General features: G+C 52.5%; 1 protein-coding gene across 3 annotated transcripts in view; it reads right to left on the reverse strand.

The window, feature by feature from the left end:
- Positions 1–26,279, reverse strand: part of Poc1a (POC1 centriolar protein A) — a 92,388-nt gene that overhangs the window by 49,245 nt on the left and 16,864 nt on the right. For all 3 annotated transcript variants that reach the window (XM_004664312.2, XM_004664311.3, XM_045136982.1), the window contains 3 exons: positions 19,702–19,835; positions 4,326–4,394; positions 2,142–2,240 (listed from right to left, as the gene is read on the reverse strand). In XM_004664312.2, coding sequence (XP_004664369.2) covers positions 2,142–2,240; positions 4,326–4,394; positions 19,702–19,835 — 302 coding nt within the window. The remainder of the gene's footprint in view (positions 1–2,141; positions 2,241–4,325; positions 4,395–19,701; positions 19,836–26,279) is intronic.

Raw genomic sequence — 26,279 nt, forward strand, 5'->3', positions numbered from 1 at the left:
TCGTTTGCAGTGGCTACAGGCCCTGGCGTGCCCATTCTCCATCTATCTCTCGTCTCTGTCTCTCCTCTCTCTCTGCTTGCAAATAAATAAAGAAAATTTTTTTAAAAAGCACTTTCTTGCAAAGCCTAATAGCCTAGGTTCGAGTCCCCAGTACCCCTGTAAAGTCATATGTACAAAGAGGCACAGGCATTGGGAGAAAGTTTGTAGTGGCAGGAAGCCCTGGTGTGCCCATTCTTTCTCCCTCTCCCTCTCTCTCTCTCTCAAATAAATAAATAATTTTTAATACAAAATTCTCAAAGGGACTTATGACAAAGAGCAAAGAGCTCTTATTTTGACCAAGAACAACTATGGGATTAATGCATTATTCTAGAGAGTAGCAGAACCTACCAACATGATGCACGGGGGTACTCAGAACCTGCCTGTCTGGTACTTTGGGTCCCCTGAGGAAGAAGATGGAGGCTTGGAGAGTGAGTGTTCGTCCGGGGCCACACGGCAAGTTCAGACCGAGTTCTAGGACTCCAAAGCCCACAGCCTGCTCCCTGGTTGGGCCTTACGTACGGGTGCCGCTGGACACAGCTGGGACAGCAGGTTTGCTGCGGGTCTTAAGGAGGTTTGGGAACAACTGGCTGCCTCAAGCCTTTCCAAGCAGTTCACCCACGCATGCCCTATCCTGCCATGCTGTTTTCCCCTACTCTACATGATTCTCAGGCTCTGAAGCTCTGGGAAAGAAGGGTGCCCACAAGAGACAATCTGGCCAAGTTATTTTCCTAATAAATGTTAAGAAAAAGTTTGGCATTTTCCCCCACCCCGCAGAGACTAACCTTTCCAAAGATGCCAACAGTTCCTCCCAGGATGGGAACGAGCTGCCCAGCAGCGCTCTGCCACCTGCACTTCCTCGCCTGGTGAGCCTTGCTCAGAGAGGCCAGCCACGACTCAGCTCGTGAACCAGAGCAGTGACTTTACCTCTCATTCTGGAGGGAATGAACGGGGCAGCCCAGGCAGCAGGCCTTCACTGTGCCTAGCTCACCATAAGTGCCCAACAGACCAGAGTCAGAATGGAGAGGGCAGGGACCTCAGAGGACCCTAGCCTTGTGGTCGGAAGTGCCTGTCTGGGTAGATGAACTGGCAGCAAGCAGGACGTCAACACAACACAGACATCTCCCAGTGGCCTCAAAGGCTGGAGAATCATCAGCAAATGCCAAGGAAGAACAAAACCGCCCAGCCCCAGGGGCCAGCCAGGAAGGCGATCCTTGGGAGAAAATTGTATTCCCAATGTGGTCTACTCCTATAGGTGGCCCCAGCGCAGAACAAGGGGTGGGTGGTGGGCGAGAGCCAGCTGCTGGAGTCACAGATGAAGGAAGCTTCCTGGCTCTATTCTGGGCCCCAGCCTTGACTTGCTAGGGGCTTTGGGCGAGCCGCTTCCTGTTGTTCAGGCTTGTTTCCGCCTGTGGAGGAAGCCATGGTGCTTCTAACTGAGGTCCAGGGAAGAGAGATTTAAGAAGTCTGTGCCTATGGGAGCTTAACACTCTCAGGGTTCTACAATCCTGGTTTATTTTAGCCAAAGACAAATTTAAGTTTATTGATGAGATTTTATCAATTACCAACATTTTTCCTAAATATTGGTAAAATATATATATATATATTATTAGCTATTTTACTTCAGGAACACTGAATGTCCCTTTACCAATCAAGTTACTAAAAATGGTTTGTGGCTCAGGAACTTCCTCTCCCAAGGCTTAAAAAAAAAGGAAGTGAAAGCTACCAGACTACAGCCTTTGCATTTGCATTTGTATTTGTTCAAGGCTTGGGTTGGGCCTTGTACCCTCGAGGAACCCCATTGGGGCCGTATGGCCCAAGGAAGTCTAGCGTGGGATGGGTCTCACTCTAGCAGCAGCCCGTGCCATGGAAACCTTCCCTACTGAGCGGGTCAGGATTCTGGACACTGGCAGTGGCTCTCTCAGTCTGTCATTCATTTCTCTAGATTAGAATTAAAGCACAATTATCAACTTATGACTTGGAAGATCTTAGTAGGGTTCCTTTGCTGTGACCAGATCAGCCTCCAGCATCTACAAGCCCAAGGCTGCTCACATTGAGTCCAGAGTCATCAGGCTCAGGCCACGCCTGCCGAGCGAGCCACTTACCAGGTTCCTGGCGGAGCTGGCCAGTGTGGTTGGAGGCCTCTGCGCCTTGCTGACTTCTCCATAATCAGCAACATCAAAGTTACTCTTCCAAACCATCACCTGCCAGGACCAACAGACACAAAGAATGAGGGGAAAATCACAGGGCTGCTGGGAGGCTCATGGACTCAACCTAGCAGTTACTGGCACCCAGGGAATGAATGGTAACACAACCATTAACCCAAGGCTAATAAGTTTAACTATGAAAGCAGAGCACACGGAATACCTCCCTAAACAGGATCATGACCTGAGGGCTTCTGCACAAAGGCTGAGGGAGCGGCCCAGGCAGGGAGCAAGGGTGCCCCCTGCTGGAAGCTCAAGGCCATGTAAGGCTGGGTGCATCTAGGGCCACTTCCCAGGATGGGTTGGCCTGGCTTCACAACAGGAATCGTGCAGCAAGACCAAGTGGTCCATGGAAGCCATTAAAACCCCTACCGTATCCACACTGGATGAGGCCATGTTGTGACCTGGACACCATCCCATTGGGACTCAGCTGTGAGCCTGATTCTTCTAGAGGCTCCTCACCATTCCCTGTGCAGCTCTGTACATGGCTCCTCCAGAGACCAGCACCTGGGGCTCCTTTGGTTGTCATTTTACAAGCAGAGCATGGGCTTGTACACACCCTTGAATAACTGTGCACATCTAAGTGTGGAGTGACTTCCCAGCGGCAGCAACAGAGTGGCTAGCATGAATTCTGAGATAATGGCAAATGTCACCCCCAAAAAGCTCTCAGAGCAGACTTTAGGGAGCTAACAGCACACTGGAAGGAAGGCCAGGGCGGGCAGAAGGGCTCTACCAACTTCTCTCTGGTGAGTGTACCATACAGAACCTAGGTTCTAAGCAACCAGCCAGGCTGCCACATTCAGTGGAGGCTTGGGGTTCCCCTTTATTTTCTCACTCCTTTAGCTGCTTGCTAGGGATTGGTGCTAGGGTTTGAAGGGATCTGCCGGCTCTTATCCAAGCCATGCTCAAAGAAACCCCAGGCGTGCTCTGCTTGACTGGAAACCAGTACATTTCGCTGGGGCTGGGGCTGGGGCTCATGAAGGAGCAACAGGAGGATCATCCGTGAGGCACCCATGGGATGAGCCTGCTCAGCAAGTCACCAGGTCAACCGTGGCTCACAGCTACCAGCCTTCCCACCGCAGTTCTGTGTACAAGGCACTGTGTAGAAACACTGTGAGACTCTTGACAGATGGGCTCCTTGATGCTTCCTTCCTAGAGTGCCAGGCTCTAGACTAGGCCCCAGAGCTAGGGTGCCAGACAGCAGACAGGCCTTTGGCATTTAGCAGTCTGGGTGAAAAGGCATCAGGGCTGATGGGCTGGAGCATCAGTGCAAAGGGTGATGGGGCAGGACAGGACTTGCTTTCTGTAGCCAAGGGTACCGAGAATGCTGACCCTTCAAAGGGCACAGGGTGAGCAGTGAGCAAAGGGTGGCAGAGGGGGTTGTAGAGGCTGCCAGGGCAGCCGCATGACTCTGAGGTCAGGTGGGCCCAGCGTGCATCCATCACTACCATCTACTAGGACTGTTTTCTTGTCTACAAGAAAAACACGAGGGCTGGAGAGACAGGCTAGCGGTGAAGGTGCTTGCCTGTGAAGCCTAAGGACCCGTGTTCGACTCTTCAGATCTCAGGTAAACAAGATGCATAGGGTGACACAAACGTGCAAGGTCGCACATGTACACAAGGTGGCACGTGTGTCTGGAGTTAAATTAGAGTGGCTGGATGCCCTGGCGTGCCAATTCTCTCTATCGCTCTCTCCCCTGCTCTCTTGCATTACAAAAAAAAAGAATGAAATGAGAGGAATTACCTCACAGAACAATGATATATGAAATTCCCATTACATTGACTACCAGGCCCACATTAGTTATCCAATACTTCTTACACACTTGTTTATAATCAGAATAAAAAGCGACATTTTCATGGCAATATCAGCCCAGACTACTTCCCCATGCTAACTTAAGATACTGCCATGTCAGCACCTCAGAAGTCCTGCTTTGGGACAGCGAAGTCCTTGGACCTGAGCACCCTGACCCTAAGCTCCATCATGACCTTCACTCTGGTTTTGTCACTGCCACCAAGGCCCACCCCCCTAGACAGCTTCTAGTCTCCTGTGCGTTCAAAGTAGGATCAGCTCAGATTCATTTCTTACCTGTTCATCAGTGCCTCCAGAAGCAAAATATTCCCCTGTTCTTGAAAAGGCAACAGTGGTGGCAGGTCCCTAGCAGAAAAAGCCAAGAGGAGAACACCAAAGATTAGCTGCCAGCATGAACAAGGAGGAGAGCCTGCAAGCTATAAAACCAACCAACTGGGCACGTACACACTTGTGCAATAGTGGCACACAGCCTATGTGGGTAACCAGCTGTTCTTGGATTAGATATGAGACCCAGTTAGAGGGAGATAACTCAGACCTGGTACTGGGAGCCAAATCAGAAACCTATAAATGGGGAACTCATAGATTCCAGACAAAAGCCCCCACTACTCTTTGGCTAAGAAGTATTGTTATACATATCAAGAAATTTCCCAAGGGCTGAAGAGATGGCTTAATGGTTAAGGCACTTGCCTGTGAAGCCCAAGGACCCAGGTTTGACTACCTGAAGCCAGATGCACATGGTGGCGCATGTGTCTGGAGTTCATTTGCAGTGGCTAGTGGCCCTAGCAGGCCCAGTTTACCAATTGCCTCCCCCTCCCCCAAGAAATAAATACGAAAACAAAAGTTACTTAAAAAACGAAGCTGGGCATAGTGGCACATGCCTTTAATCCCAGCACTTGGGAGGCAGAGGTAGGAGGATAACCCTGAGTTCGAGGCCACCCTGAGACTACATAGTGAATTCCAGGTCAGCCTGGGCTAGAGCGAGACTCAACCTCAAAAAAAAAGAAAGAAAGAAAGAAAGAAAGAAAGAAAGAGTAACTATGTTTATCCCCCTTTGTTCTAAGAAGCCATCACTCTTTTTTTTAAATTATTTATTTATTTATTTGAGAGCGAAAGACAGATAGAGGGAGAGAGAGAGAATGGGCGCGCCAGGGCTTCCAGCCTCTGCAAACGAACTCCAGATGCGTGCGCCCCCTTGTGCATCTGGCTAACGTGGGACCTGGGGAACCGAGCCTCGAACCGGGGTCCTTAGGCTTCACAGGCAAGCGCTTAACCGCTAAGCCATCTCTCCAGCCCAAGCCATCACTCTTGATTGGAGATTCTGGCTTATTTTTGTTGTTGTATGGTTGGTTTTTCAAGGCAGGGTCTCATTCTAGCCCAGGCTGACCTAGAACTCACAGAATCTTCTTGCCTCCTGACTGCTAGGATTAAAGGCGTGTGCCACCATTACCAGCTAATCTTTTTTTTTTTTTTTCTTGAGGTACGGTCTTACTCTAGCTCAGGCTGACCTGAAATTCACTATGTAGTCTCAGGGTGGTCTCAAATTCATGGTTACCCCCTACTACCTCTGCCTCCCAGTACTGGGATTAAAGGCGTGTGCCACCACACCCGGCTAATCCTGTTTTTGTTTCGTTTTGTTTTAAACGGATGGTAGAGCATACTGGGGAGAAATCCAAGATCCATCAATATGACAAGAAAAGATAGTCAACTGCCTACCACAGACATGTTACCTCTCCACATCTGCCAGGACCCAGTTCCCAGTGCTGAGAAAGTGGTGATAACACCAGTACTGCTCTCCCTGCTAGCCTGACAACTAGCTCCAGGAAGAGGGTGACAGACACTGTTTATCCAAAACTCATCAAAACAGAAATCCAGAGGCTAGAGAAACTAAATCAGACTTCTAACATGCCCCCCAAGGCACAAGAAACATCGCAGAAGAGGTCAGAAAGACTGTTAAGAGCTATAGGATGGGTAGGAATATCCTAAGGCCCCTCCCCCAGAGCCTAAGGCTTTTATTATGACCCATAACCCCACTGAGGAGGGCCCTCTGTGGAATGGGGGTGAGGGAGAGGGGATATAAGAGTATAACCTTAAAAAGAAAAATTAAGCCGGGTGTGGTGGTGCACATCTTTAATCCTAGCACTCGGAGGCAGAGGTAGGAGGTTTGCCAAGAGCTCGAGGCCACCCTGAGACTACACAGTGAGCTCAAGTCAGCCTGGGCTAGAGCAAGACCCTATCTTGAAAAACCAAATTAAAATAAAATTACAAAAAAAGATCAACTGTGCATGGTGGTGCACACCTGTAGTCTCTCTACTTGGAAGCTGGAAGCAAGATGATCAGGAGTTCAAGGCCAGCCTGGGCTACATGGGACCTTGTCTTAAGCTCCCATGGGGAGGGGGGCAACACCACTAGAAGTCACTTTGTGTCTAAATGCACAGCTCCTGGATGGCAAGAGCGGCAGGACAAAGGAAGCACTCTCTCAGCCCTCAGTCTTCCCCAGCCTTTGCCGAGGAGCCCGAACATAGCCAGGGCCAAGTGCCACCCTTGAGAGTTGTGTCCAAGCATCTGAACAGGTCAAAGGCCAGGCCATGGGAATGGGGGGGTGGGCACAGAGGAGTGAACAGGATAGTCCATACTGGCAGTCCTGCCCAGCTTCCCTAATAAGAAGGTGGGCAATCAGAGAGATGAGCAGCATGGGAATCAAAATCCAACCCCCTGGCCCAAGCTCCACAATGCCCTGGTGCTGGCCAGAGAAGCTGGAGCCAGGAGGAAGAGCCGATGGCTCAAGTGAACAAGGCAGAGTCAGGAGCCCGCGTGGCAGGAAGAAGGATGGCTGGGAATTAATGAAGACAGCCAGGCAATGGACGAATGTGACAGCAATGCCCCTGCAACCTGCATGTCATTTTCCTTACCCTTCTGGCTTCTCAGGAACCAAAGGTCAATGTCACTGTCTGAAAGAGAATCTCAGGCTCATAGCAGACAGTGCTCTAAGGGCCAGTGAGCATGTTCAGTTTAGGAAGGGGTCACAATCTCCAGGCAAGAAAGAGGGTCCTAGCTGGTGTGGTGGCGCATGCCTTTAACCCAGTACTCAGGAGGCAGAGGCCAGGCTAAGACTACATAGTGAATTCCAGGTTAGCATGGCCTAGAGTGAGACACTACCTCAAAAAAACAAAAAGTGGGCTGGAGAGATGGCTTAGCAGTTAAGGCACTTGCCTGCAAAGCCAAACAACCCAGGTCCAATTTCCCAGTACCCACGTAAGCCAGATGCACACAGTGGCACATGCATGTGCAGTTTGTTTGCCAGGGTTGAAGGCCCTAGCATGCCCATTCTCTCTATCTGCTTCTTTCTCTATCAAATAAAAGACTGAAAGAGAGAGGCAAAGAAAAAAAGGAAAAAGAGGGTCCTCTCCTAGGCAACTGAAATCCACTTGAGAAAGGTGCACTGGGCTGGAGAGATGGCTTAATGGTTAAGGTGCTTGCCTGCAAGACTAAGGACCCAGGTTCAATTGCGCAGGACCCACATAAGCCAGATACACATGGTGGTGCATGTGTCTGGAGTTCAGTTGCAGTGGTTAGAGGCCCTGGCATGCCCATTCTCTATCTTCCTCTCTCTTTCTCCCTCTCAAATAAATACTTTAAAAGAAAAAGACAAAGAGGAAGAAAGAATGAAAGAGAGAGAGATGCATCAAGCAAGAATCTGTTTTGTCACACAGTCACAGATGTAACCATCCCTTCCAGCTGAAGCAAAGCTAGACAGTAAGTTCTTCGATCTGTCCCAAAGGCTACCTCACGTTCTACAGCCCATCACAGAGTGTGACAAGAGCCCCAGCTGCACTCAAGAAACGCTTCCAGGAACAGAACCAGATGGGTGGCGACGAGGGGAGCCCTGGGACAGCACCCTGCACTCAGTGCCAGGAAGGACCCACCACGGCTTGAGCAGGAAAGGGACCCCAAGGCCATGGAGCAAAGCAGCTCTTGCTCCCGTAGGAGACTGGCAAGTTGAGAGGAGCTAGCCAGGTTCAGGCACAGGAGGTGAGAGGGCACATTCCTGCCCGTGCTTTCAGACTCCAGCCATAGCTCTTCCTCTCAGAGGCACTCATAATGGGCTGACAAAGAGAAAGCGAGCCCGCCATCAGCTAACAGTGCGCAGAGCGCCGCGCCTGCGCGAGCCCGCCTTTCCCTCAGAGGACAGCGTGCGCATTTGCCCTCAAGTGTGCGTGTGGGGGCGGGGCCCCAGGCCTCAGAGGACACAAGGACAAGGCCTCCAGTTTGTGCCAGCCTGCCACCTGCCTTCTCTGCACGGGTGGAGCCACAGGCTCAGGCAGGCCCTGCTCCTGGCAGCCCCAGGAATCCTAAGCTACCATTAACCAGGATAAAGTGGGCCCACTTTTACTGGTAGGGAAAATGACCCCCCCAAACATCAGTGAGTGGTGAGTGTCAAATAGCAGGTTCAAGACATGCTGGGCCACGTGACTCCACTTGCAAAACGCTGGCTGCACGCGCAGAGAGCAGAGGCGGGTCACGCGTGCTCGGCGGTTCCCCCAGGGGGATGACTGGCAAGGGGTTAAGAGGGCTGACCACCGAGAGCTGGTGCAATGCCAGACAACTTCTACTGGATTCTTGGAAATCTTTGCATTTTCATATGTTGAATTTTAAAAATATACAGTGTTGCTAAATTAATATGAAAATCAAACAACAACATGATTTTCATTTGTTGGGGAGGAAAGGAACAAAGAAAAGGAAAGGAAACCAGGTGCTTCAAAAAAGACAGGCCCTTGCCTGCCCAGAGCTCACTGAGTAATGCAAGTTTCCAAGAAGGCTCAGCACCTAAGGAACCCACCAAATACTGTGGATCATTCCTCTTGTCTGTCATCACTCAACCACCATATGCCAAGTTGGGAAAAGATGGCAGAGCAGAGCAGGAGACTCACTGAAGAACACAGCCAGCTTGCAAAAGGACTGGGACCTGAGGGCAGGCACTGAAGTTCTGGCACTTTCTCCAGACACTTAGTCTCTCAGGAGAATCTGGGATGGAACAAGTGACCAGTGTGCCATGTGGAGCTCACAATTCTCCCCAGAAGTGCCTGCTTACCAAGAGGACTTCAAGGCTTCTACACGGGAGCCTTGCGTTCCTAGAAAGAACAGCCTTCCTGAGAGGCTCTTGCTCAACTGCTCAGGGGCCCAGGAAGGCAGCCTGGGGCACTCAAGGTAGAGGGTGGCATGGATGCTTACAGTCCCATCAGCACTTCATGCCACTGTAGCCCTCTAAGTTTATACAAGTAGCTGCTATGATGCTCACCTGAGGACAAAATCCCCTAACGATGCATTTCTCAGACGCCATGACCATACAGACGGGACTCCCCAACGCTGGTACACATTAAGCTTGGCCTTTGCCACAGGCTAGCCCCTGCCAGCTTTGCTGGGGCCTTTCCTCCCTTACCAGTGCTCCAGCTTGCCCGACTGCTCACTGCTCCTCTCCTCCTGTGGCCTCCCACACTAAGTTCTTCCCTCAGGTATTTTCGATCTTTCTGCATGTTAATTAAATTCAGTTAAGGCCAACACTTTGTCTCTGATAAGCACTTAGTTACATCTGAGAGGCGGGTGGTATCAATGCTTCCACTGCCACTCCTTCCAACTTCCTCTCTAGGTCATCAGTTACTTGTTTCATTTTTCATTTTTATTTTTTGCTTGTTTTTCTTTTCAAGGTTCCCTGCTGCCCCCCCCCCCAAGGTAGGATCTCACTCTAGCCCAGGCTGACCTGGAATTCACTCTGTAGTCTCAGGGTGGCCATCTCGAACTCACGGTGATCCTCCTACCCCTGCCTCCTGAGTGCTGGGATTAAAGGTGTATGCCACCATGTCTAGCTTTTTTTTTTTTAAGCATTTTAATTTATTTCTTATTTGTGAGGAGACAGAAAGGGCACATCAGGGCCTCTTGCCACTGCAAACTGTAGAGGCATGTGCATTTGGCTCTTATGAGGGTACTAGGGAATGGAACCTGGACCTGCAAGATTTGCAAGCAAGTGTCTTTAACTGTTGAACTATCTCCCCAACCTGGCCATCAGTTATGTGGAAGTGCATTCTAAAGTTTGTAAACCAAGGTGGTCTAGGGAGTCTCTCCCTAGCAGTGCCAGTAATTAGATACATGCCCTTCAAGGTTGTTCTAGATTCATGGTGGCCTATTCCTTTCATTTAAATGACCATTCTTGATCTATGAGGGCCCAGCTCCAGGCAAGGACGTTGCTGTGTCCTTCCCACACTCTAGGCCTGTCCTTGGGTGCCTCCACAGGGACTCCTGAGTATACCCGGAAGCAGCTCTTGCCGGACCTTCAGGAGTGTGGATTCAACCTGCCCTGAGCACCAGAGTGGCCCACCAGCAGGGAGCCAGGTCTCTGGCCAAGGATTCTTAACAAGCTCAACCAGGGTCAATGCCCTGCTCCCTCAGAAGGACCTCTCAGTATCTTATGAGGTGATCCTGCTTAACCTATCAGGAGTAGTGGGCACAAATGGTACTCTCTTTTTCTTCCTAATCCCAGCACCCTTGGCTGGATCCACAACCAGTCATTTCACTTCCCTACAGGCCTCCTCTCCGTTGCCCATTTCCAGATCTATACAACCCACACTATCCATTTTTTCCTCTAGTTTTCTTCCATTTTCTTCAAATAGTAAGCATGGTAGGACAAGAAGAAAAAAAAAAAGTAAAAATGACAAAACATGGGCTGGAGGGATGGCTTAGTGGGTAAGGCGTTTGCCTGCAAAGCCAAAGGACCCAAGTTCAATTCCCCAGGACCCACATAAGCCAGATGCACAAGGGGGCGTATGCATCTGGAGTTCGTTTGCAATGGCTGGAGGCCCTGGTATGCCCATTCTCTCTCTCCCACTTTCTCTGTCAAATAAATAAATAAAAATATTAAAAAAAAAAGACAAAACAAAGAAGCCCAAGGTGGTTAGGTAAGGCTGTAGAGGTCCTTTCTGGCACTGAGTGCAGGGTGCTTTCCCAGGGCTCCCCGCGTCTCCAGCTGTCCAGGCTCTGTTCATGGAAGTGCTTCTTGAGTGCAGCTGGGGCTCTTGTCACACTGATGGGCTGCAGAAAGTGGGGTAGCCTTTGGCTGATCGAAGAACTTGTCTGGTTTTGCTTGGGGAACTGGCCTCCCAGTTCAGCTGGGAGGGATGGTGGCATCTGTCAACCTCAGCAGCTCATCCACACCTGTGTGTCCTCCTCGCCCTCCTGCCTGACTCACTGCAGCACCCGGACCCCTCAGCTCTGACCACGGAATCCATAACAAGTAGGCTGACAAAATCCTAGCAAGGCACCCTCACCCGTCACTTACCAATGCACAAACAGGACTCTCTCACCACACGCCCCTTGCCCCTCCTGAGTCAGAGGCAAAAACAGAGTGGTCATCAGAGGAGGGAGACCAGTGAGGCCCATGGGGATCCTGGTGTGGATGCTCAGGCGGAGAAATGCAGCCCAGCCCAGCAGGCTGCTTCTGCACACTGCCCAGCTGGGATTCCTATGTCCAAGTGGCGGTGCACAGGGCCGTCACAACTCAATGGATAAGGAGTGGCCTCTGTGGAGGTGCTGTTCAGGGAAACTGAGGCTCTCCCAATCCTGACCTAGGGCACCTGCTCCTAGTTGTTTGACTCTGGGTTGCTAGCAGGTAACAGAGCCAGGCTGACTCTGGGTTACTCAGGTAAATGTCTCCATGTTCTCTGGCTCCATATCCCCTTACCTTTCCTATAGTTCAACCATGCGGCCATGGGCGGCAGGGCCCTCAGAGACACAAAGGCGGAGTAGTATATTCCAAGAGCTTCTGTCCACTGGACCAGCTTGAGGGCAGCTTGAGCGCTCAGGACCCTCACACCACTGTCTCCCCTCTTCCACTTCTCCAGCCCTGGTCAAGGGCCAGGAATGGCACAAGTGCCCCAAAGACACATTTGTGGGTCCCTCAGGAACCTGAGCTCGTGCCACTGAGTACAGTCAGCAGCTCCTGTGCATGCACGGGCTTGCTGCAAGGGCTACCCACCCCTAACAGGGAGGCTGCCCGAGCTCCTGGAACGCAGTGCAGCTCAGTCATCTGCAGCGACACTTTGTAGCCAACACTCACTGCCACCAACACGCATTTAACGCTCTGCCCACGACCCACCCACCACCCTCTCCCAAATAGCTCAAAAGGGATTTAAACCAAAAGAGCATGGCTCAAGATTATGTTTCAGAAAATACAGAAAAATAAATCTGTATTCCTAGCACCTTGCCCCCACACTTGCCACCCAGAGTTGCAAGGGCCCCACCAGGACACAAGGATTTGAGTGACAGCTGCAGCCTGTGGGAAAGCCCTTCCCTCTCCTGCCGGTGCTCCCTGATGAAAACCGTGGGGGCACACCAGGAGGCTACAGTTCCTTTTCCGCTCTGCATCCCCAAACCTATACTGTGTCTAATGAGCAGCCAGGACTCCTACCCTCCTGTTTAACTGACAGCGTAGTCGTAGATAGATGCCCTGAGCCCCAGACAAGGCAATGGTACCCCCACCAGCTCAGCGCCACCCCGCAGGTTCCCTGAGGTCCCGTGTGTTCTCCACACAGAGTTAGAAGAGATGACAGATGGAGAAGACAGTAAGGGACACTGGACATGGTCCTATGACCAGGGTACCAGACCAGAAGAGCCCACTGAGGGTCACTGGCTGGGTCAAACACACCTGAGGCAGGACAGTCACCTCAGTGTACACACCAGGGAACGGATAGTAGGAACTGCAAGGTAAGAAAAGCCAAAGAAGCCACGTGTGTTGGCTCACACCTATAATGCCAGCCCAAGGAGACTGAGGTAGGAGGATTGCCATGAGCTTGAGGCCAACTCTGGGCTACAGTGACACCCAGCCTCAAAACAAACAGTGAATTCAGGTCAATTAAAAAAAATAAAATAAAAGCCAGATTAGGGTCTGAGGAGGTGACTCAGCAGTTAAAGTCACTTGCTTGCAAAGCTCCTGGGGCACTCCCCAACACCCACATAAAGCCTGACACAAAGTGGTGCATGCCTCTTTGATCCCAACAATCCTACAGCAATGGAGACAGAGCCGAGAGAATCCAGAAGGGTGCACACCAACTGCACCCGCACACGCGACTCAAAGCAGCAAAACGCACGAACATTAAGAAAGACCCTGTCTCAAGCATTGTGGAGGGAAAGGACAAATACTCCGAGGTTGTTCTCAGACACACACACACACCTTTTAAAAATTGCCAGGAGACAGTGGGTGTGTGGAATGAGAAGAAATGGGCAGGTATCTATTCCAGAAGAGGCTGACGGCCACGAACCTAGAGATGCATTCCCCCATCCAGCAGCGACTGCCCCACTCATGCCATCCTCTTGGTGCCAGCGCCGAGCCTAAGATAAGGGTTGCATTCCAGCCCAGGCAGACCTGGGACTCCTACCTCATCCTCCCCGAGAGCTCGATTAGAGGCATGTGCCACCACACCAGCTCTTGGGATGTCTTTTCACAAAGTGCTCACCCACAACAGCACGGGGTCATGTTCCTGGAACTACGGTGGAAAGAGCCCGTCACCTGTGAGGACACGAGGACGCGTGGCATCAGGGCTAGGCAGTCCAGCCACGGCCTTTCCTCAATAAGGCAGGTAAGCAAGATGAGGAAAGCGGTTCACTCAATTCATGATCTCGCCCAATGTCACAGGAAGAGGGAAAGCTGGACTAGTCAGACTCAATTTTTCTCCATAATCTGCAGCGAGTGCTTCAGAGCTCAGCTCATTTGGGCTAAACAAGGTGGGAGAGCGCCTGTGCCTTTTCAGAACCAGAAACAGAGGGCTCAGGCTCCCACATAAAAAGCCAGGTGTGGTGGCTGCGCACCCCTGTAGCCCCGGTGCGGGCTGAGAGCAAAGACAGGAGGAAGCCTGGGCCTCCAAGGTCACTGAGAGGTCCCGTGTCAAGGAAATAAGAGGGGAGATTGGGCACCCAACATCTCCCGCTGGCCTCCGCATATGTTCACACATGTACATATACATGCCCCCCCCACACACACACTGAAAAAAAAAAAAAAAAGAAAAGCAGAAGCAGGTAGCTATAAGCTGTTCCTGGAAATATTGAAGTTTTCTTTAGAAAACAGGGCAGGCGCGCAGCGTGAACTCCCCAGCGAGGAACATCCCGGCACTCTGCCACACTCGCCACACCAAGGCTGGCAGCGCCTCTCCCATCTGTTCACTTTCCACTCAGGTTCGCTCCTCTCGGGAAACGGCCTGTGCCTGCCGGGGTTGTATTTGGAAAGCTACAGCCGGCCCACCACCTCCTGCCATTGCTGAGGCTCCTGGAGCTAGAGCAGGCAGCAGAGCTGAGGAAGGCCGGGGCCCATGCAGGTCGGAGCCAGTAAGGGGCCTGCCCAGCTCTCTAGCCTGTCAGCCATGCTGCTCAGCAACCATCCACGGAAGCCTTTGGAGGGCCAGCCAAACATGCCCAGGTGTAGCCGAGTCACATGAACCCCCGAGTGGGCCTTTACAACCCTGTCCTAAAGCTGAGACAGCCGCCAGGGGAGCCCACAAGTCTTCAGGACCACAAGAAACTCACAACCAATGTCCATCTCGGCCATGGTTTGAAGGCTTTTGTTCACTCCAAAACTGACATTAAACCAGGCGTGGGGGCGCACGTCTTTCATCCCAGCAGTCGGGAGGCAGAGGTGGGAGGATCGCCATGAGTTTGAGGCCACCCTGAGACTATATAGTAAATTCCAGGTCAGCCTGGGCTAGAGTGAGACCCTACTGGGGGGGGGGGGCGGGTGGAGAACAGCCTGACATTAAGGTTACTCCCCAACACAACGGTGTTCGGAAGTGCTGCCTTTAAGAGGTAACTGAGTCATGCAGGCTCTGCCCTTAGGAATGGGATTAGGTGCCCTTATTAAAGGGCTTGGCCAGACAGAGTCTGGCCTTTCGCCCATCCATCATCTGCCATGTGAGGCCGAACACATGACACAGTGTTCCCCACTGGAGGGTGAAGAGTCAAGGCGTGACCTTGGAGGAGAACTGCAACAGTTCACTGAGCACCGGCACCTTGCTGTGGCCTTCTCAGCCTCCAGACCTGTGAGAGTGCAACTTATCTTTATGAATTCCCGGTTGGGGGCATTTTTTGTTGTTCTTGTTATTGCAGCTGTTGTTTTGAGGCAGGGTCTCACTATATAGCCCGGACTGGCCTTGAATTCGTGACCTTTCCACCTCAGTTTCCCTAAATTCTGGGATTGCAGTGAGGTGCCACCTTGCCTGGTTTCTGAAGTATTTTGTCGAAATGCTGTTCTACAAAGCCCTCTAGCTCCACAGAACGCATCTCTCACCACAGACTCGCCAGCATCACAGGGCAACAAGCTCCTCAACCCACACCGTAGAGCCCTTGCCCCATGGAGAAAGCCTCCAGCCCTGCAGAGAGCCTCGAACCTCACAGAGCTGAGACCTGGGCCCCAAACACTAAGCCCTAACTTCACAAAGGGCCTTTGGCAAGTCTGGCCCATCATGCATCAGGGAACAACCACACGGCCACATGGTCAGACTCCGTGAATGGATGGCCGCTCTTCACAGCAGCACACAGAGTTCCCGTCCAAAGGCCCCAGCTGGCTAAGTGACCCTGACCTCAGCCTAGCCCTGGGCAAGTTCCTTCGTGCCGATGCTCGCGCCTTAGGAAAGGATGGAGAAGTACATGGAGGCAGCTGTGGCCAAGGCCCCGAGAAGAAACTCAGCGGCACAGCGGCCCTGACCCGTCTTCTGTGGCTCTCCTCCGTGGTCTCCGCAGAGGCGTCGCTCAGGTCCTGCCCTCGTGGCACGACACAGAAGCACTGCCCGAACACAACCCTCTCTCCTAGTCAAGGTCTGCTCCCAATCCACGACCAGCTACACAAGAACAGTCATGAAGCAACAAGGCTGGGACACAGTGGCCATGAAAGCTTCTGACATCTTACTTATCCAGACCAGTGATCCAAAACCAAGAGTGAAATCACAACTCAAATACTGAAGTTGTGTGTGAGGCAGGGGAATGTGCAAGGAGGTGAACAGATGTGGGCATCTTTCTCAGCTCTGTCACGCTAAGATGCACGAGACCCTTACAAGTCCACACAGTTCCCAGCATCATCTGTTCTCAAAGAGCTCTCAGGGACTGGGGAGGTAACTTAAGTCAGTGAAGTGCTTGCCTTGCAAGGACTGGTTCAAACCCGCATAAGAAAGCCAGGCATGGGACTGGGGAGACGGCTCCATGGACACTGCTCACCACTCAAGCCTGAGTGCCCAAATGTATCCAGCCAGACTCCGCCTACGAGCTAGAAGCGGGCTGCAGGCTAGTTTGCCTGCAAAGCCAAAGGACCCAGGTTTGATTCTCTAGGACCCACGTTAGCCAGATGCACGAGAGGGTGCACACATCTGGAGTTCGTTTGCAGTGGCTGGAGGCCCTGAAGTGCCCATTCTCTCTCTCTCTCTCCCTCTTTCTCTGTCAAATAAATAAAAATAAAATAAAATAAAATTTTAAAAAAGCTGGAAGCTGGGATGGGCTTCAGTAAGCCCAGTGTGCTGAAGGTGAGCTGAGAGGCGCACACAGGAAATTCCCCGGGAGCCTGGGGACCAGCTAGCCCGGCCGCACAGGAGACAAACAAGACGAGGCAGGAAGGGGTGGGGGTGGTGACCGCTTCGAGCGAGGTGGAAGGTGAACGCTGATCCCGGAAAGTTGTCCGCTGCCCTCCACACATGCGCCATGGCCCTCACGTGCTCACACTGACACGCAGGGACACATGGACACAAGCCAGGCATGGCGGTGCTAGGGGAGAAGACACGGGTGGGTCCCTGGGGCTCCCTGGCAAGCTAGTCTAGCCTAAGTGGCAAGATCCAGGCCAGTGAGACCTGACTCAAAAAAGGTGGACGGTGGCAGACAAACGACACCCAAGATTGACCTCTGCCCTCCCCTCCTCCCAACACACGCGTGCTTTCAAAGCTGCCATCCTGCTCCTCTGCAGTCAGGCAGGAGGCACGTGGGAGCAAAGCCACACCATGCTGGAAGCAGCTAGCAGCAGCTGTGCTCCGTCCACCGTCATGTCACCACTCCCCAGAGCAGAACGAGAAAGCTCAAGTCACCGAAGAGCCACCTGCGCCTCTTCCTGGAAAGCTAAGGCGGGACTGGACTTCCCTAGCAGAGAGCCTCTGACAGCTGCACACCTGCGGCAGAGGTCCGTGGCCTCCTGTGACGCAGCTCTCATCCCGGGGCCCAGCCAGGGGTCTGCCTGGGGCTGAGCCAAACCTGCTTAATGGCACGGCATCCCACAAACTCTCCTGAGTCACAGCACGGGCCTGCCTCCAGGGAGCCAACCCCTCTCCTGGCCATAGCTCTCCACAGCACTAAGAATTCAGTCCAGCTTGCAGGGTTTGCATGTTAACCAACTGCCCCCCCCCCAAAAAAAAAAAGACTGCTCATCTGTAGCATCCTCCTATGGGAAGTTAACTTTGAACTATCGCAAACCCGAGCAAAGCCAGGAGGGTGAACTAAGCTTTGGCGGGAGTCAGTAGGGTTCTCTCTCTCTTTCTCTGGCAGCCCTGCTCTACACATTCACAACCACTACCTCAGCCCTGAGTCTGGACTTTTCAACCTGGATGTTGCTTCCAACCTCACTAGTAAACACTCCAACGGAAAGCTCAGATCACCCACCAAGCACCACAGGGAGGGAGAGGGAACTGGACGAGGACTGCCCACACTGGGACCTGGTTGTGGAGGCCAGCACTGAGCTGCCACCAGGAGCTGGAAGTGCTTGGCGGTCTCACCACCATAGGGTCTTAATGAGGAAGGGGAGGAGGAGGAAGAGGTGGAGGAGGAGGAGGAGGGGCAGAGAATCAGCTTCTCTACAAGAAGGCAAGGGTTAAGGCAAGCACAAAGATGGGGGAAGAGAAAAATCTAGGCCATTGCTGTCTTCCTGAATCAGCCTGCACAACTCGGAACCGTTCAAGCCCAGAGGCGCCCTGGGCCTGTCGTACTCCCTGATTGGGGCTGGGTATATCACAGGTATCTCAAGAATAAGGGCCCCTAAAACCTGTGGCAACCAACTCTAATACCTGGGCTCCATACCCTGCCTCCTAACTTCATCTGAGCCACACCACAGGAGACAGAAGCAGGGCCTACTCACCTTCATCCAATTCTCCAAACACCTCCTAAGACTCTGCCTGCCCCTCCCGGTCTTCTAACTTGGGTCTTGTGCCTTTAGCTATCGACCTCTCCGTTCAGTTCTCTACTGCCCAGGCCTTGTGGGTCTAGGGTGAGCTGGGAAGCAGAGGATGAGCAGAGAAAGGAAAGGTGAACAGAGGTCGGCACCCTGTCTCTCCCTTCCTCTGGCCCTGTGTGAACTTGGTGCTGTATGTAAGAAATAGCCCAGTGAGTCATTTTCTGGTCTCTACCCCACCCTCAAGCCCTTAGCTGCCCCTCAGCCTAGTTCCCATCTATCCAGATGTAACACAGAAGACGCACCCTCAAAAGAGATGCTCCCAGTCCCCATTTCGTATCTCCAGGAGAACAGTGTCAACAGGTTTGCCTTTATGCGCTGGACAATACAGCAGGACACTGGCGGTGACATTTTCGAATGCACACCCAAGTGGACTCAGGCCCAGAGGAGTCAATTGTTCAAAGGAGCTTCACAAAAAGGGAAAGTCCTGGCTGATCACTGGGCGTGCACCTGCTTACACGCTGTTTCCGAGAAGTGCTTCTGTTCTGTTCGCGGGGAGCGAGAGATGGCGGCATTCACGTGGTTTTCGCATGCCCTCTTGGTTACATGTGAGTCTAGACAATGGACTTGTGAAGGACTGGCAGAGGCGACTCCCCAGCAGCTCTGCACGAGGCCCACCAGTCACCCAGCCCAGTCCACGACACTTCAGAATGGCCTTGGTGGCCCGGGGAGAATGGGCCTGCTCCTGAACACAGTCCCTGACCAGGAAGACGAGAGATCGCTGTCAGGTGGGGGCAGCCTGAAGCCTCCAGGTCTCAGCTCGTGCTCTACCCCGAACCACGGCCACAAGGCCCCCAGCGTGCGCTAACAGAAGACACTTCAGAAAACTCAGAGACTCGACATGCCGGCCCTGGATCAGGCCCAGGAAACATGAGCTCCCGCAGGGCCTCTCTCAGCACGTGTGGACCTGCCCCTCTCTTCCTCTACCTGCCTCTGGCTCACAGGTACAGAAGGGGACACACGTGAACTGGCCTCCACACTCCTACAACAGCTGTGTGTGGTGACTACATCCCACCAGGAGACACTGATGGCTGATTCAATTCCAAAAATTTCCAAACAGCAAACATGCAGATTGCCTCCTCTGCCCTGGCCTCTGAAAAACATATTGTCTCTGTCTCTACAGTTACAGATGTTAGTACACTGAAAATTCTTGATGGTGATTCAGGGTTCCAGGATATGGCAACCACTAGACCAGGTGCCTGAGGAAATTAGAGGATCAATTCCACTCGAATCACACCCCTCACAAGCTGACTTCCGCACGCCCTTTTCAGCCCTGCCTGGCCCAGTCCCAGTTATCAGCCTCCACTGACTCCCAGCATCTCATGCAATGCTCAGACCGTGATGGAGCCCCTCACTTGAGCCCTGGCCCTGCACTAGCCTTGGGGCTGTGCTTCTGTCCAATTCCATGCCAACGGCCCTCACCTGATGCCCATGGAGTGTGTAGAGCAGCCGGCCCTCCATCAGGTCCAAGATCTTCAGGGTTGAGTCGCTGGAGGCTGTGATGAGGTAGTTCCCCGACGGGTGGAAGGAGAGGGCATTCACGGCTGCACTGTGCACTGGAGGAAGGACAGTTGTCAGGCGCTAGATGGAAGGCCCACAGGGCACAGCTGAAGCCTGTGATAGGCAATGGGAAGCAACAGTGCCTTGGCATGGGACTAAGGGGGCTGGGTCAGGACAGCCACTGCTCAGAATTGTGGGATGGGAAGCCATACATGGATCTCCCAAGAGAGTGGCACAATCAAGGGATGGGAGCTAAGGGCAGGCACTGGGAGGCTCAAGGAGGAGGAGGTAGACATCTCCCATGACACCCAGCAGTCAGGTTGGAGCAAAAGAGAACCCTGAAAGCAGTGCTGAGCGCTCTGCTACTGCTGGGAAACCAAATGGGAACGAAGCCCTCAGAATGCTCCCTCAATGCTGCTATCCTGCGGGAGGGGAGGTACACAGGGCAAGCGGAAAGCTGAGACATTCCCAGGAGCCAGAGAGGCCTAAGGCCCCATCATAGCCTCCCCATGGGCCTGCTTGGGAGCCTGAACAAGGCCCCCGACCTGAGCTGCTGTCTCTCCACGTGCACCACAGCGCTTGTCAGGCCGGTTCGGCCATGCTTCTACCTTGAGCTCGCGTGGAGAGGCTCCAGACCTCGGTGCCAGTGTGGGTGACCCTCTGATCTGCCCCGGGTCCTGCCACTTTATCGATTCAGCAGTTCAACCCTGCCCGTGTCTCTTCTCCCCACCACCTCCGCCCAACCCCACCATCTGTCCTGGCGCTCCCCACTCTCCACATTTCAGCCACCTCAGACTTTTTTTTTAAATTTTTTTTTGGCTTATTTTTATGCATTTATTTGAGAGTGACAGAGAAAGAGGCAGAGAGAGAGAAAATGGGCACACCAGGGCTTCCAGCCACTGCAGACAAATTCCAGATGTGTGCGCCCCCTTGTGCATCTGGCTAACGTGGATCCTGGGGAATCGAGCCTCGACCAGGGGTCCTTAGGCTTCACAGGCAAGCGCTTAACCGCTAAGCCATCTCTCCAGCCCCACCTTGGGCTTTGTTGTGGTTGTTCACAGCCTTGTGGAGTTGCTGCACAGGAAGGCCCTGCTGGCCTTGGTTCTCCTGGAGTCAAAAAAAAAAAGGCCTCTCAGCCTGCCCCAGAATTAAGGCTATCCTATCCACTACCACTGACCTGGAGAAGAAATCAAATGTGCTGAGATAACCATGACCCTCCCAGGTTATCATCACATCCAAAGAGCCAAGCTAGGGCTAGAGAGATGGCTTAGTGACTAAGGTGCTTGCCTGTAAAGCCTAAGGACCCAGGTTTGATTCCCCAGTACCCATGTAAGCCAGATGCACATGGTGGCACAGGTATCTGGAGTTCATTTGCAGTGGCTAGAAGCCCTGGTGCACCCGTTTTCCCTTTCTCTATGCCCTCCCTCAAATAAATAAAAATGACTTCTTTTTATTTTTTTAAGTCAAGTGAAAAACCAAGCCTTGGGCTGGAAAGATGGCTTAGCAGTTAAGGCACTTGCCTGTAAAGCCTAAAGACCCAGGTTCGATTCTCCAGGTCCCACATTAGCCAGATGCACAAGGTGGTGCATGTGTCTGGAGTTCGTTTGTAGTGGCTGGAGGCCCTAGTGTGTCCATTCTCCCTCCCTCCCTCCTTCTCCCTCACCCTCTCTCTCTGTGTCTCAAATAGAAATAAATGATTAAAGAACAAGAGCAACAACAACACAGGCCTTTAGGCTGGAGAAATGGAGCAGTAGTTAAGGCATTTTCCTGCAAAGCCTAATGACCTGGGGTCAATTCCCCCATGCCCACATAAACCTAGATGCAAAGTGACACCTGGAGTTTGTTGGCAGTAGGTAGAGACCCTGGTGTGCCCATACTCGCTCACACCCTCTCTGTCTCTCTGCTTGCAAATAAGTAAAAATATAAGTTTAAAAAAACAAAAAAAAAAAACCTTTATCTGCGAGGCCATAGAAACTTTTGCTGGACCAGTAAACACACCCACCCTGAGGACAGTCCTCAGCAGGGCCCATGAGGGTGCAGGGAGCCCCTCAGCCACCAACCTCACTGATGTACGGATGTGCTGGGGAGTTTGGAGATGTGTTCCCAAGCACACTTAGGGGAAGCAGCCAAGGCTTTATGTAACACGATATTTATATCTGAACAACAAGCTCCAATGCTACCAACCCCAGAAGGCAGCCTGGAGAGGATCTGAGGGTCCTGCAGCCCATTTGAGTCAGAAAAGAGACTCCTTAGCCTGCAATGAAGGTCACCCTGCTCATCTGGACGAAGCAGCCGGGAGCCGCACTTGACAGAGGAGGGTACGCTCAGGGAACCCTGGGCTTCCTCAGCACCAGCAGGGCAGCAGTGTGTGGACGTCAGAGAGAACTGCCCTGAGTGGAGGACAACAGAAGCCCCACTCCACTATAAAGGTCACAAGTACACAATATACCCAATAACTAGAGTCCGTTTTTTTTGTTTTTAGAGGTAGGGTCTCACTCTATCCCAGGCCGACCTGGAATTCACTGGGTAGTCTCAGGATGGTCTTGAACTCATGGCGGTCCTTCTATCTCTGCCTCCCAAGTGCTGGGATTAAAGACGTGCGCCACCACACCCGGCTAGAGTCAGTTATTTCTAAGGATGCCTCAGCTTGACTTGCCAGGCTTTGGAGGATATCCCGGAAACTGGGGAATTGAACCTGGGTCCTTAGGCTTTGCAGGCAAACGCCTTAACTGCTAAGCCATGTCTCCAGCCCAAGCCTCATGTTAAGAGCCACCCCTGCATAATATTCCCACAAGAGGATCCAAGGGCCCCACAGGGGGTGAGCCTCCCCTACCCACAGTGCCTTGAACAGGGACTGTCCAAGAGCAATCCACTGCTCATTAAGTTCACAGCTGTCCAAGACTTCTTGGCTCCATGGCAAATTACAGTGACAACACAGACAGCCGTTTGGGTAGCAGCTGTGAACTGCTGCCTGTGAACCACAGAGGATGCGTCAACACAGTGTCAGAGATACACTGACAGCAAGCTTCTTAGGTAACCAGAGCCCCGGCAGTGAGACAAGACTGCTGCAGCCCTTGCCCCCAAACACCAAGAACCAGCTATAGCTTCTGGACAGCACATAACATAAGTAGACACCTGGTTACCCACAATCCCCTCTGCCCACACTGTCCACCAAACTGATCAGAGCCCCAGAGAACACCTGGGTGCTCAAGTAGGCGAGAACTTTCTGAGGTAGACCATGCCAGGGCTGAGCTCCATCTACACACCCTGCCCCAAAGGTTAACTCACCTCCCTGGGAATAAAACTCTAAAGCAGGGCTGGAGAGATGGCTTAGTGGCAAAGGTGCTTGCTTGAGGAGCTTATGGACCCAGGTTCCGTTCCCTAGTGCTTCACAAGCCAGATGCACATGGTGGCACATATGTCTGGAGTTCACTTACAGTGGCTGGAGGCCCTGGCATGCCCATTCTCTCTCTGTCTTTCTCCCTCCCTCTTCTTCCCCTCCTCAAATAATTAAATAAATAAATAATAAAATAGTTAAACAAAAACCTCTACCATCATCATGGTATTTGGGATCCAGTGTGAGAATGGTGGGCCAGGCTCAGAGCCCTGAGCTTGCAGCCAGCTTCTGCCTTCCCCACTACATGACCGAGGGCAAGTCGCATAGTCCCTCCCTGTGACGTGGACAGTAGCCCTGCTCTACTAGCCTCCTAGGCCTGTCCCTGGATCATGGGCTGCATGTGCTTATAAATCCTAAAGCACATTCTGGGTTCTGGGACGGGGGCTGCTGCTCAAATGTTTGAATAGTCTTAACGTGGGCTCAGAACATATGGAGCCTAACCCACCCCCATGGAACTTGGCACTCCCGGGGCTCCACCAGCCTGTCAATTCCTTACTGAATTGAGAAATCAGAACTACTCCCCTCAGTGACAGGCCAGAGCCAAGAACCTCCTTGCCTGGGAAGCTGGGAGTCAGACAGCCTTAGACAAGTGGTGCCAGGCTAGTGCATGCTGCATCCTAAGGTCCCAAGTAGGCTTTGACTTCCAACAACCCAAAGCAGGATAGGAAGTGTCCTCCATGGAACATGACCATGGGGCAGCTGGACACACACTGCCATATCACTAACTACATTGTCTTAGAAGAGGCCACTGGCCTCATACACCACAGAGTTACTTAGGAAGTGCCTGGCACCCATTCAGAGTCACTAGGGGAGACGTTTGGACATTACTGTGCCTTACAATTTTTCCTCTTGGACCTTTAGGACTCAGAGACAGGTAAGAGAACCAATGCCTGCTGCCACAGTGCTGAGAACCATTCTTGGGGAATCAGCCTATAAAGAGATCCCATCGGGGGCTAGAGACACCTTCTTGAAAAGCCTGATGGCCTGGATTTGATTCCCCAGTACCCAAGTAACACCAGATGCACAAAGTGGCACATGTGTCTGGAGTTTGTGTGCCCATTCCCTCTCTCTGCTTACATATAAATAAATACATACATAAATACATACATAAATATCCCACAGGTACACTGAGGAGATGGACCCTCCCAGGTAGTAAGTATTAATCACAGAACCCCAGAACTGGCCAGGACACTACAGCAGCAAACGGTAAGAGAAGCAACCTTGCCCACCCAATGAATTCATAACCAGCTGGTTCACTGAGCCCCTTAAAGGTGAGCCTTGAGACTAGTGGCCGAGTTCATTCTCTGTCAACGCCCGCCAGGTGCCATGGCCTTGGCAGGGAGCTCAGGAGGAGGCTGGCTGCGTTCACAGGCTGTACAAAGTCTGCACAGAGGCACTGACATCCAGCGGGGCAGCTGCAGGCTTGCTATGGAGCTCCATCCAAGAGACCAGGACAGCAAAAGCTGACGAAAAAGCTCCCAGTGGAACCTGTAGGCTGCATGTCCTCTGGTCCCCTTGGGACTTGGCCCTGGTGCTCACCCACCTCCCTGGTCTTGTTCCAACCTGACCTCCACTCCTGCCTACTGCCAAGCCCACTCTCTCAGGAGTGGAGCCCAGGGCCTCTTCCCTCACCTTTTCTGTATTGTTCCACCTCCTGACTGCCTCCTCCTGAGACCCTAGTCTCCCTTCCCTGGCTCTGTGCACCCCGCGTCAGCTCTCCCACACAGAGATGAGGCTTAAGTCCTTCCCTCTGCCTGCTACGTGGACTTTTTTCTCCAGGGGCCCTCCAGCTGAAATGGCCCAGGAGACCCCTTCCTTCCTCACTGATGCCCACTCACTCTCATTTCAGTAATGGGGATGGGAAGCCTCCACCGCCACCACCAGTGAGCAGGGTTTATCAGCCACCCATTCAAGCAAAATCTCTACTTGCTCTCTGACACTCCCCTCATCCCTTCACTGCCTGAGTGACAGGGCCATCCCCAGCACTGGCAGCCACTCTAGTCTCTGGGACCTTTGGTCAGGGATGGCATTCAAGGCTTTCCCTGAGTGGACACCTGCTGCTATACCTTGTGAACCAGGCTCCTGATAGTGCTGGGTTCTTGCGGTCACGTAGAGATCCTGTCCCCCCAGTGTCGGGACTCATGTGGCACAAATCACATACCAAGCCCTGTATTACAACCCTTCATGGACTCTCCCATCAGATGGTCAATTCATGGGTCCTATTACCATCCTCCCCACAGAAGGGACACGGCCTACACTCCTGGCCACGGCACTGCCTTGTTACCTTTCTGTCTCGTCCCTCCCTGCTCAAGCCTTTCCTGCTCTGTCCACCTTCCCTAGCCAGTGTACACTGTGCCCAGTCCCCAACTTGGGCCATTAACTTAGGCTTGGCCCAGACCAGAATAAAAGTCTCTTAAGCCACAAGGAGGAGAGGAACCACACCTCTCCAAGCAGAGGTGATCTCCAGCTACCCAGCTCCACCACAGTTTTTATGTTCTAGAAGAGCTCCCAGAACAGGAAAGATCTGGTTCTTGTGGCTGGGTCCTGCCACCTGGTGGTGACATAGAGTACCAGAGACGGTGATCAAACCACCTCACTGGGAGACCAGATTCCTGGACACCTGGGACGAGACTCAGCACCAACACCACTGTTCTCTTTGTCTGTCATCCACTCTCCTTTCTCCACATGAACAACTCTTAAATGCTCCACCTGGAGACAGACCCTATCATCATCTCAAGAGCTTCAAGGAGTCAGATGACCTGCCCAGCGTCACACAGCTGGGAACACTGAAGCTGGCTGCCGTCTACCCGCCATGCTGCTGTTCTGGGCCGGTCCTGAGAGGCCTGCTTGATTCTGTTACGCCAAGAAAGAACTGGTCTCAAGCAGCTGAGAGGCAACCAGAAAGTGCTTGTAGGGGTGTCAGGGGAGTGCTCTGAAGGCCAAGCCCTGTTTTTGTGTCAACTCTCCTATGTTCTGCCTTCCAAAGGCCACAATTCTATCAGAACCATAGCCCCGGGCCTAGCTCCTGACCCTGGCCCCCAGCCAAGTCATCCTTCCACGTGCCTCACTGTTCTAGGTAGTTCTGCGGGGGCTAACATGAGGC

The sequence above is a fragment of the Jaculus jaculus genome, chromosome 17, assembly GCF_020740685.1.
Source record: "Jaculus jaculus isolate mJacJac1 chromosome 17, mJacJac1.mat.Y.cur, whole genome shotgun sequence".
Taxonomy (NCBI): domain Eukaryota; kingdom Metazoa; phylum Chordata; class Mammalia; order Rodentia; family Dipodidae; genus Jaculus; species Jaculus jaculus.